Source organism: Apium graveolens, chromosome 11 (assembly GCF_009905375.1).
Source record: "Apium graveolens cultivar Ventura chromosome 11, ASM990537v1, whole genome shotgun sequence".
In the NCBI taxonomy this organism is placed as follows: Eukaryota; Viridiplantae; Streptophyta; class Magnoliopsida; order Apiales; family Apiaceae; genus Apium; species Apium graveolens.
The window spans coordinates 191724749-191737807 of record NC_133657.1 but is presented as its reverse complement, the minus strand read 5'-3'; the positions used below and the strand labels follow the sequence as shown (position 1 = coordinate 191737807).

At 33.5% G+C, this 13059-nt stretch overlaps 1 protein-coding gene and 1 long non-coding RNA gene across 7 annotated transcripts; both read right to left on the bottom strand.

Annotated features, from left to right (window-relative positions):
- Positions 1–7689: 7689 nt before the first annotated feature.
- On the bottom strand, positions 7690–8700 carry LOC141696324 (uncharacterized). Its single transcript, XM_074500479.1, has 2 exons — positions 7982–8700; positions 7690–7900 (listed from the first exon to the last, which is right to left on the bottom strand). The coding sequence occupies exons 1-2, from the start codon at positions 8698–8700 to the stop codon at positions 7690–7692; spliced, it is 930 nt and encodes a 309-aa protein (XP_074356580.1).
- A 932-nt stretch (positions 8701–9632) lies between these two features.
- Positions 9633–13059, bottom strand: LOC141695127 (uncharacterized). Of its 6 annotated transcripts, none has more exons than XR_012564304.1 (7): positions 12839–13059; positions 12420–12739; positions 11698–12256; positions 11543–11594; positions 11204–11466; positions 10406–10546; positions 9633–10028 (listed from the first exon to the last, which is right to left on the bottom strand). It is a non-coding gene; the product is annotated as an uncharacterized LOC141695127 (long non-coding RNA). The 6 variants fall into 6 exon arrangements; XR_012564301.1 differs by having other exon boundaries at positions 11204–11594; positions 12420–12542; positions 12666–12739; XR_012564302.1 differs by having other exon boundaries at positions 11204–11594; positions 12420–12542; positions 12666–12739; positions 12843–13059.

The following is a 13059-nucleotide window of genomic DNA, read 5'->3' as shown; positions in this document are numbered from 1 at the left end:
TGTTTTATAGAGGTTTGCTGCTTTTCCAACACAATTTACGTGTTTATAGAGTATAATTTTAGAACAAAAAGATTGACAAAAAAAATGGTTTTCATGTACAGTTCCAGCGTTGGTTTGGAAAGAATAAGAATAAGAAGTTTAGGAGATAAAATTTCCCTCAGGCTAGACCCAGTACCACTTCAGTTAACTCCACCCCGACAAGGCTTAGCAACCCGGTGATTGATTGTAAGACATGTGGGAAGAAGCATAGTGGTCAGTACCGAGAAAATATGAATTATTTTAAGTGTGTCCAGAAGGGTCAATATTCTACGAAGTGTAAGTTTGAGACTCAAGGAGTAACCTGCTTTGGTTGCGGTAAAGTGGGGCATATTGCTAGGAATTGCAAGTCAATGACCCGAGGTAGTGTTGGAAGGAACGTGTCCCAAGGACCAACAACCAGTACTGCTAGAGCTAGAACCTTTAAGATGTCCCAGAAATCTCCAGCTCATGAATCAAATAAAACATTAACAGATACGGAATTAAGAGAAAGCGTACAGCATTACAGGGCGGCAAATTCCCCCACCATCAAACTCTTATCATTTTTTTTCAAGTGCCAAAAGTGTTATTCAATTCAACAGCTGCCGTTCAACAAAATTACAAAAACTATTCGGCATTTCAAAATATCAATCAAAGTAAACAAATTATAAAAACAACCAAATCACAAACCTATGATCCAAACAAAATCCAAATTATATACAAATACAGAGGGAGAGGGGAGGGAGGGAGCGGGAGAGAGAGAGAGAGAGAGAGAGATGAGCGAGAGATGTATATACTTGGAAATAGTCTCTTTATGAACCTGAAAACATGAATAGACATGCCACCAACAGTAGAAAGCTTCTTCTAACAAATATGACATTTAAAGTGTTTAGCTTTCTGATGTTGTTCCAATATCTTCTCATCATCAAACTCTCTCTCTGCTGCTCTCTTCTTCTTCCCCATCCCAGACTGATATTCAATTTTATTCAATACCCATTCCCTATCAAGATTACCATCAACAAATGAGGCGATTGATGAAAATCACTTCATCGATGTGATTTTAAAAAAAAAGGTAAAAAACTAGAGAGGGAAAAAATGGGAGATGAATGAACGGCACAAGAACAATGAGGGAGAGGAGAAAGTTAGAGATAAGATAAGAAAGGGAACGACACAAAGATAAGGGGGAGAAAAGTAGTGGAGATAAGGGGGAGATAGGGGGGAAATGAAATTTGGAGAAAGGGGGAAATTAAATTTAATAAGAGGGAATGGGAAAATTGGGTTAAAATGTGTAAATAGGTTAATAATTTCTTTAATTTAAAAATATTATTATTTAATTATATTTATCGTATTACATACTCCCTCAGTCCCCCTCAATTCTTTATATTGGGGAACGGGGGCTCGCACGCACTTTAATGCTCTTATTAAAAGAAGTTGCATATTTTTTTTAATTCTTTTCTTCTAAATAAAAATATGATGTTCAAATTTTAATACAAAAAAATAAAATTTTAAAAATGAATTACAGAAATATATTTTATAGTTGCCTTAAAATGCATGTCAAACATGTGAAAAAAACTGTAAAGAAGTGAGAGGGACGAGGGTAGTATTAGTGTAAAAGAATTAATTAAAAATTTTTAATTAAAAATAACAATTATTTTTGTACATGAATGTTTTTAATATTATACAATTACCTTGTAAATCGGGAACTAATCTCGTTGTTTGGAGTAATACTTTTACTAGATTTTTCTAATCCTGACGTGCAAGATGAATTTCAAATTGATATATCTTACCATCCGTACGGTTGGATCGTCGAAAAAATTATTTTAAAAATTAATCTTCTAAATCAGGAACGCGTCTCGTTGTCGGGAGTGGTACTTTTACTGGATTTTTCTAATCCTGACATGCAAGATGAATTTCAAATTTATTAATATTTTTTTCATATGACTAAAATTGATATATCTTACCATCCGTATGGTTGGATCGTCGAAAAAATCATTTTAAAAATTAATCTTCTAAATCAGGAACGCGTCTCGTTGTCGAAAGTTGTACTTTTACTGGATTTTTCTAATCCTGACATGCAAGATAAATTTCAAATTTTTAATAATTTTTTCATATGACTAAAATTGATATATCTTACCATCCGTACGGTTGGATCGTCGAAAAAATTATTTTAAAAATTAATCTTGTAAATCGGGAACGCGTCTCGTTGTCGGGAGTGGTACTTTTACTGGATTTTTCTAATCCTGACATGCAAGATGAATTTCAAATTTATTAATATTTTTTTCATATGACTAAAATTGATATATCTTACCATCCGTATGGTTGGATCGTCGAAAAAATCATTTTAAAAATTAATCTTCTAAATCAGGAACGCGTCTCATTGTCGAAAGTTGTACTTTTACTGGATTTTTCTAATCCTGACATGCAAGATAAATTTCAAAGTTTTAATAATTTTTTCATATGACTAAAATTGATATATCTTAACATCTGTACGGTTGGATCGTCAAAAAAATCATTTTAAAAATTAATCTTGTAAATCGGGAACGAGTCTCGTTGTCAGGAGTGGTACTTTTACTGGATTTTTCTAATCCTGACATGCAAGATGAATTTCAAAATTTTTAATAATTTTTTCATATGACTAAAATTGATATATCTTAAATCTGTACGGTTGGATGATCGAAAATATTATTTTAAAAATTAATCTTCTAAATCAGAAAGACGTCTCTTTGTCGGGAGTGGTACTTTTACTGAATTTTTCTAATCCTGACATGAAAGATGAATTTCAAATTTTTTTAATATTTTTTCATATGACTAAAATTGATATATCTTAACATCCGTACGGTTGGATCGTCGAAAAAATCATTTTAAAATTAATCTTGTAAATCGGGAACGAGTATCGTTATCGGGAGTGGTACTTTACTAGATTTTTCTAATCCTGATGTGCAAGATGAATTTCAATTTTTTTAATAATTTTTTTATATGACTAAAATTGATATATCTTAACATCCGTACGGTTGGATCATCGAAAATTCATTTTAAAAATTAATCATGTAAATCGGGAACTAGTCTCGTTTTCGAGAGTGGTACTTTTACTAGATTTTTCAAATCCTGACGTGCAAGATGAATTTCAATTTTTTTACTAATTTTTTCATATGACTAAAATTGATATAACTTAACATCCGTACGGTTGCATCGTCAAAAAAAACATTTTAAAAATTAATCTTGTAAATCAGGAACGAGTCTCGTTGTTGGCAGTGGTACTTTTACTGGATTTTTCTAATCCTGACATGCAAGATGAATTTCAAATTTGTTAATATTCCTTTCATATGACTAAAATTGATATATCTTAACATCCATACGGTTGGATCGTCGAAAAAATCTTTTAAAAAATTAATGTACTAAATCAGGAAGGCGTCTCCTTGTCGGAGTGGTACTTTTACTGATTTTTTCTAATCCTGACATGCAAGATGAATTTCAAATTTGTTAATATTTTTTTTCATAATATTTTTTTTCATATGACTAAAATTAATATATCTTAACATCCGTACGGTTGGATCATCGAAAAAATCATTCTAAAAAATAATCTTGTAAATCAGGAACGAGTCTCGTTGTTGGCAGTGTTACTTTTACTGTATTTTTCTAATCCTGACATGCAAGATGAATTTCAAATTTTTTAATATTTTTTTAATATGACTAAAATTGATATATCTTAACATCCGAACGGTTGGATCGTCAAAAAAATCATTTTAAAAATTAATCTTGTAAATCTGGAACGAGTCTCGTTATCGGGAGTTGTACTTTTACTAGATTTTTCTAATCCTGACGTGCAAGATGAATTGCAAATTTTTTAATAATTTTTTTATATGACTAAAATTGATATATCTTAACATCCGTACGGTTGGATCATCGAAAAATCATTTTAAAAATTAATCTTGTAAATCGGGAACGAGTCTCGTTATCGGGAGTGGTACTTTTACTAGATTTTTCTAATCCTGACGTGCAAGATGAATTTCAAATTTTTTACTAATTTTTTCATATGACTAAAATTGATATATCTTAACATCCGTACGGTTGGATCGTCAAAAAAAAATTAAAAATTAATCTTGTAAATCAGGAACGAGTCTCATTGTTGGCAATGGTACTTTTACTGGATTTTTCTAATCCTGACATGCAAGATGAATTTCGAATTTGTTAATATTTTTTTCATATTACTAAAATTGATATATCTTAACATCTGTACGGTTAGATCGTCAAAAAAATCATTTAAAAAATTAATGTTCTAAATCAGGAAGGCGTCTCCTTGTCGGACTGGTACTTTTACTGGATTTTTCTAATCCTGACATGCAAGATGAATTTCAAATTTGTTAATATTTTTTTCATACGACTAAAATTAATATATCTTAACATCCGTACGGTTGGATCTTCGAAAAATTCATTCTAAAAATTAATCTTGTAAATCGGGAACGAGTCTCGTTGTCAGGAGTGGTACTTTTATCGGATTTTCTATTCCTGACATGCAAGATGAATTTTAAATTTTTTGATAATTTTTTCATATGACTAAAATTGATATATCTTAACATCTGTACGGTTGGATCGTCGAAAAAATCATTTAAAAATTTAACTTGTTAACTGGGAATCAAATTTTATAGAGTAATACTTTTACACTGGTTTCCTTGAAACACCATTGTGTAAAGATAAACTAAGACAACGCTTTTTTATTATAAAATCGTTGTGTAAGCATATAAGCTTTTTTCAATTTAACGACTAATATATAATCTCATTTCAATCAAGGGCTGTCATTCCGACACTTCAGCAATACGAGTAAAATGTTTACAACCTATTATCGGGTGCCACCTCATCAGGTGGTGCCCATTAAAATTATAAAATAACTATTTCAGACAACTGTTTTATTCTGTTGTATGAAGGTATCTAAGACAACCCTTCTAAAAACTGTTGTGTGAATTACACAACGTAATATCTAAAAGCTTGTATGAGACCAACTAAGACAACACTTTTGTTTTAACATTAAACTGTTGTATAACAATATCGGCTATTTTTCGATCTAACGACCCATATCAAATCTCATATCAATGAAGGGCTCTAATTTCGCCACCTCAGCAATCCTGATGAATGGTTTACCACCTCTCACGCGCTGCCACCTCAATACGTGGTACCCAATGAAATTACTTGACAACTGTTTTCATTTCGTTGTTTGATGGTTTAGAGGACAACCTTTCTGAAAAACCGTTGTCTGAATTACACAATGTAATGTCAAAACCGTTGTCTTATATCCCTATACGTTAACATAGTAACAAGTGATGAAACAATGTATAAAGTGAAAATATAACAAAAGATGAAACAATGTATAAAGTGAAATTGAGGTTAAATTAATTTGCGAGTGCGAAATTAAAAGCAAAATAAAAATAAAAGGGTTAAGAAAATAGGAAATTAAAATAGGATATTAAAATCTTGTTGAAGCTCGGAAACAACTGGGAAATACGAGATTGAGATTGAGAGCGACAGAGAGTTAGAGAGGGATAGAAAAATAGAGAAATAGAGAGGGGTTGAGAAATAAAGAAATAGAGTGTGAATTAGTGAATTTTTGTATGTATATATTTATAAGGTCAGATTATAGGGAGCGTTGGAGGAGTGTACCGTTGGAGCCTTGGAGGCAAGCGGTAGAGCAGCAACATGTTTCTGTTGGAAAAACAGACCGCGCGTGAAGCACACCCGCAGACCTGTGCGGGCTGTGCGGGTTGCATGGCATGTGCAGCTCGTGTGGGCTCGTGCGGGTTCGTACGGTCTCGGGTTTTTAAAACAGGTTTCGTAACCGGTTTGTATATTTCAAAAAATTGTGCGGGTTTGAACCGACCCGGTTCTGGTCGAATATTTTCGGGTTTCCGTACGAGCCGGTCCCGAATGGGCGGTTCGAACCCGCACATGTGGCCATCTATAGATGCAAAACCCAATTTTGACATATTTGTTGTCATAAACTCTATTACAACATAAATAGCACATAAGATAATATTTTTTCGGCATTGCTATAAGTAATCTATGGTGTAGTGATAATTTTTTAAAAAAAGTGGGACCAAATGTGGATCCACATTATGCCGACTTGGCATACTGACATGGCACGGTGATGACGTGACATACTGATGAGGCTACTGAGGTGGCTTGCTGGCATGGCATGTGGGCCGCTGACATAGAATGTGGGTCCCACTTTTTGGTATGATTTTGTACCTAGTGTAACACTTTAGTATTAAATGAACACTTTATGAAGCTAATGTTACACTTTTCCGTTGAAAATATACTATTTAAATATATGAATTCACAAAAAAGCAAATTATTAACACAACAATACAATTTCTAAAACCATCCAATCATCCAAACTGATTACCAACAATAAAAAACTAAGCTAAACTACTTGAACAAACCATCAATTACATGTTTACAAGAACGACAACCACATGTACAAGTTCATGACTTAATAAATAGCATTATACACTTTAAACATAAAAAATAGTAATACTAGATGCTACTGCCTCCTGTTAAAGGTGTAACATCTTCATTTTCACTTGCAACAATTACACACAACTTTTAGATATCAATTCCGATGTCCAGGTTGGCTTCTTCAACTTTTTAAGATAAATCCCAAAATTCTGCTGCACCTTGATCCTTTCGACTTTTTTTACTTTGTGCCAAATTTACCATGGGCAGCCACATTTGCCCCAACTTGATGTTAGTAGTTATCACCAATTTGGGCCTTTTTATAAATTTATAAAAAATAACAAACATGTTAGATATTTTTCACCGCTTAATTCTGTTAACATTGCACTTTGCGTCTTCCCTGCATTTAAAACTGTAGAAAGATGCAAGGTCATGAATATGAATTTTAATTTGACATAAATTCTAAACTGCAGGTAGAATATAGTAATAATGAACATATTAATAATAAATGTAAAGAATATATATAAGAAAAAATACATGTCATATACATGGTATAAGAGCTGCTTTTTAGAATAAAGAGATGAATCTAACAACATAGTTATCGAGTTCACAATCAGTGTATAAACATAAATCCTGCAGTGAATAAAGTAGAACTAATAAATAGTTTCATATTTTTACATTCAGTAGTGACTACTTAAGTCCCATTTCTCAAGCTAACAAACTGATCACATGGTTTTAGCATGTTACTCTGGAATATATAGTTAAGAAGACATTCCAGAATGAAGAACAGTACTGCATATGAGTATTAATAGTGTCATTATCGTTGACTAACCTAAGCTCGCATGATAGAGTTAGAACTATCGCGTACAAGAGGAGAATAAGAGCGAGTACCCACAAAGAATAGATAGCTGATGGGTTAAAAGTAGACAGTTCTTGACATTGCATTAGGTGGTGGGAACTATTCGATGTAGATATAATATAGTCACAAGCTCTAATAGCTATTAATTTTAATTTGTACAACATTTTTTTTAGTATATTCAGAAAAGCACATAAAGAAAATAGCATATAAATGTTTATTTTATAAAACTACAAAATGTACAGAAACTTAAAACAAGCAAAAAGAAAGGCTTAATGACCTTTTGACCCTTAAAGTATGGGCCGTTGTACCTACCAGCCCCAAAAGTATGAACTCATACCCTTTGGCCCCTAAATTATTATGTATCATTCCCTTTAGCCCGTATCGGCAGTAAAACGACATCTAGGCCCATATCGGAGGGTAAACATATCTTTTACTAAATTTGCCCCCTCATTTATTGTTGCTTCATTGTAGGTCTCCTCAATCTCTGGCTCATCACTGCCCTCATTTATTGTTGCTTCATTCTTCTCCTTGAGTGAGGGACATGTCCTCCTATTATGTCCTGTCAAATGACACTGTCCACACCTATACATGACATTAACCACAAGTTACAAATTTATATGACCAATTACCTAAGTAAAAATATAAAAAGTTAAATAGATGTACCTCGCTATAAGTTGAGTAGACCTGTACATCATCCTCTTTCCATGTTCTTCTTTCTCAATTACATCTGTCATCTCAGGCCTCCTCCTTTTCTTGGGTCTTCCAGGTTGCTTCTCAACCATGGGTGGTTTCATCACCATGTTACATCTCTCCCATTCCGTGTGACCATTCATTGGATAAATAATTCCAGAGTATGCCTTTCTGTAATTTTCCTCATAATATATAGGATCAACATATTCATCAACATTAGCCCCCAATCTGTTCAGACAATCAATACCATGGTGACATGGTATGCCACTAAGATCCCACTTCTTGCAACCACAACTTCTATGACCAATGTTTACTGTATACTTTGAACCATTCACCGTTGTTACCTCAAAATGATCATAGCCTGCATATGTAGAGTAACAGCCTCCACACCATTTCTTGTATTTCTCAACCAAAGAGTTTATCTTTGGTGTAAGCTTTCTATCTCCCCAAGACTCCATTTCTTCCCTCTTGTTCTGCAACCTCCTCATTAGATATACTCTAATCATTTCTAACATCACTAAAACACCTTCTTCCCTAGCCCTCAAGATGCACCTATTAAAACTTTCACACATGTTGTTTAGTAAAAGGTCACACTTTGAATCATTCATGAAGTGTGACCTTGTCCAGTGGTGAAATGGAACTCCAGTCAACCATTTCCAAGCCTCTTCATTCTCCTCCTTCATTGTACCCATTGCTTTTTCAAATGTATCTACATTTGAGGCCCTAACATAACTCCACAACTTGTCCTTGAGTGACCTACCTGGGAATTTACCCTTCAAATTGTTGTGTATATGTCTGACACAATACCTATGCTAAGCCATAGGTAACATCTCATCAATGACATTAAGTAACCCCTTCTGTCTGTCACTAATGAAAGTCCACCCTCCCCGGCACCTCACTACAAGAAACACATGATGACACAATGGTTTTTAACCGTTTTCTGATACCCCTCAATACCGTTGAGTATTGAGGCCCCGTCTCATGCGCGTATCAGAAAACGGTACCCAATCGTTGTCTGTTTAACTGCAAGACAACACAGATATAAGAAAAAGTTGTTAGAAGGTTGGTATATTCAACAGTTCTGTTATAACATAGTGTTGTAAGACATTGTGTTATTCATGCGTTTCTTAGATACATACCACATGTCTGATATGTTTAACACAACGGTTACGTTAAGATGAAATGTTGTCCTTCCTTCCTATAGACAACAGTATCAAAAACAAAATATATTGTTTGAAATGATTCCATACAACTATGTAGTTATAAAATAATGTTGCTAGACAATGATTTAGTCAATAGTTCCCGTGAGACGAAGTGTTGTCCTTCCTCCATTCTCACGATAGTTTCTATAAATTATGTATTGTCTTGTATTAATAGAGTCAACAGTTTCACTTCCCTTTACGTTGTCCAAATTGTGCTACGACAATGGTTTTCTGAGAAGAAAGCAACATCTGAAAATAATGTATGCAACAGTTTTCGAATACTCCGAGTGTTGGGTATGTTTTATTTCACCAACGATTTAATTTTTAACTAACCGTTGTTTGTAACCTATATTACTCTACGATTTTGTTATTAAAAAAGAGTTGTGCAAACTCTATTTGTACAATTGTTCAGATGTAAAACCTTTAGAAATAAAACTGTTGTCTAATACAATTTACACCAAAAACATTTGAATGTCAACTCTTTGCCTAACAAAAGTTCAAAATAATATTGTACAAACTAAATTAACAACATTTCAAATGGCTAATAATTAACATTTTACAAAGTACATTCTTCTATTTTTTAGTGAAAAGTGAGAATGATGGTGATTTAATAGAGCATAAGAACTCGTCATACTTGAAGCCAATTTTCAGCAACCTCCTCTTTTCCATCTTTTGTGATCAGTTCTTTAAATAAACCATGCTTGTATACGAGTCCATAACCTCATGCCGGATAATTTAATGTGGCCAAACAAGTCCAGAAAACATGAACCAAGCCGCCCAAGATCCCTATTAACATCACCACTCCAAAACAGGAAACCCTGAAAAAAGAAGACATATTTGATGTATGATAATATTAAAAATTAATGATGTATTTTAGTGTTAAAAGTGTGAGACAATCAAGAGTGCACTTGCACAAATAGAAAATAAAAAGCGTTCTTGTTAAAAATCTCCTACATGTAAGCACCATAATCCATTTATTTTCTTACTATGTTATTATTTATTTAAATGTTATTATTCAGCACCATAATTTTACCATGTGCTGTAGAACATCCCTGAGGTAACTTGCTAATTAGATAGCTATCAAATATAAAATTTTGTTTTGCTCTCCAACCATGCTAGCCTGGCTTTTTAGAGTCATTTGTTTAAACCTATAAAAAATGTCATCTAAAAATTTTAATGCAAAGTAAAGAATAACCTTTAAGAGGATCTGAAGAGGTCATCAACATCAGAAGATGCCTTCTCATAGCTGTCATAATCTTTAAGTTACTTCTGTTCTACAGGGACTCCATTTGAATCTTTTTACATAATTGAACGGAGGCGGAAGGCAATCCAACAGCTGCAACAAAACGTGAAGTAATTCTGTGTTTAGTATGTCACATATTTGTTAGACCATAAACACTCATTTAGAGGAACAGGTCATCAGTAAAGGTTAAAACATAAAGACGAAGTTAGACAATGATACAAAAAATAAACAAAAAAATAAGTACTACACATAATTTCTAAGTGACAAGCCATATGACAGGACATGTGTAGAAGGGAACTTTTGAAGAAAAATCTAACTACAAGATTATGGCACCAGATATATAATAGCTTTTCTTTTGATCTTTCCAGAAACATTTCACAGTTTATTGGACCAGTATGAATTTCAGATACGCAAGTAGGAAATTCACAGCCATAACACATTAAACAGGATCAAAATGTTACCAAAAAGAACCGATGCACAAATTTTCTCTCGCAGATAGATCACCATGTTATAAATTCCAAGCAATAATACATCATATTACACTAAAAAATTGTAATCAGATAGATTACAATTGATTACGAGGACAAGTGTTTGCTGGTAAATCAGAAATAAATCATTTAACATACTATAAGGCTGTTTCAGTCAATATATTGACTATATAAACATGAAAGTAGTGATACACTAACTAGACATTTAAGTCATATCTTTAAGAGAAGCACAATTAAAAAATAGTGAAATAAATCCACTTACATTCCATCAGAGCACTATAAGCAACCCTTGCAGCATTGGATTCTGCTTGTTTCTTGGATTTTGTTGCTGCGCCTTGAAATATCTCTCCTTCCACTTCCACGGTGGATTTGAAAGATGGATTATGAGGTTCACATCAATTTTATAAATTGGCAAAATGAAACCTTCACTTTGAGCTAGCTCTTATAAAATGTTATTGTAAATTGGAGATTCATTTTATAAAATAACAGAGACATGAAACATTAACACTCCTGGCAAAAGAAAACCTACACCAAAAACCAGTGAAAATACGAATATAACAGATAGCCGACTGAGTTAAAATCACTAGTTTGGAGAACTTGCCTCTTAAAAGGCATTTGCAGTAGAATGAGTAATACTCTCAGCATCAACATCTCTACAATGAAAACATCAGGAGCCGGTATTTTAACATAAAGAAACCATAGCAGCATTATAAATTGAAACACATGCTTGAATTAAAGCATCAACGGTTGAAGTACCTTTGGCAAATAAAGAATTGTTGGCCAGGGTTTATGAAGTACCAGGACACTGAGAATTCAGTGACATATATAAAATATTTAACAATGAATATAAGGGTATCAGGTTAACATGGTACGATTATTAGATAAAAACAGTACCATTATCATTTAAGTGTATGATTCCCCACACCAAATCCATAACAGGTAAAAACAAAACATACAGAACTATTGCATGTACCAAGAAACACCTCAGACATTAGAATACGACTAGATACATAAATGAGAAAGAAAGAGCCAAAACATATGACGGACAAAAAATACATTTAGGGACTTTTAAAAACACAACCGGGCAAAATACAAGACATGAAAAATGGGAAATTTGATTATAAATCAAGATATATGTTTTGTGTTTCATCGGAGTGTCATGACTTTATGTAAGAGGCGGTCAAGAAGTAGATAAATAACATGTAGGAAAAAAGTTAAATTTCAGCCTGTATACGTGGTGAGTAAATGTGCAAAATAAAAGAACAACCCAAAAGCGAAGTCCAATTCAGCTACCTCCCCCTTCAACCTGCAGAACCTGAGAAATGAAACTTTGAAATTGAGCACTTCTCAAAGTTCATGATAATATAAGTCTTTGAGTTTGAACCTCTCGAAGTTCTTATACTTTACATATAGTGATCGAAAAATTAATTTTATTTGCAAAGGAAATATATGGAAGACTACAAAACGTAAAATCATACCATAGACTAACACACACTTGGAAAAGACGCTGAAGTGCTTTGCCAGATAGATACTCAATTAGCACTTCTGCCTTCTCCCTTTTGTGCTCACTCCACTGAGAGCTTTGGCCTCACCTGTAACCCCTTTTATTCGTAACATTACAAAAAACACAAAAACAACACCCACAAACATATAAACATGCGATAGAACCAAACAACAGAAACTAAACACTTCACAAATTATAAATCATAAAAAAGACACTAAACTTTCTGATTCTTTGCATTCACCACTCTCAAACTCCTCGAAAAATACCCTTATATCGCATTGACATCCCCAATAACTGAGACAGACAAAGAGAATGAGAATGAGAGAGAGAGAAAGAGAGATAGACGGAGATAGAGAAAGAGAGAAAGAGAGAAAGAGACATAGAGGGACATACATACAATCAATCCAAACCTAATTGAACCCCAAATTAGTCTCATTGACCCCTTCAAGTGAATCCAAACCTAGCTTGAACCCGTAGTTAGACCGAGAAACTAGTCACAGAACCCAAATTTAGATGGAGAGGCGGGTGAGTGAAGCTGGAGAGAGGAAGTGAGTGAGTAATTAGCCCCGATTCAATTTTGCCGCTCATGTATATTTCATCTACCGCCTTGACAA

Coding starts and splice junctions, on each gene's coding strand:
- LOC141696324 (XM_074500479.1), bottom strand. CDS start 8,700: ATGGGTACAATGAAGGAGGAGAATGAAGAGGCTTGGAAATGGTTGACT. Junction 7,901..7,981: donor TCTACTCAACTTATAGCGAG/GTACATCTATTT, acceptor TGTCATGTATAG/GTGTGGACAGTGTCATTTGA.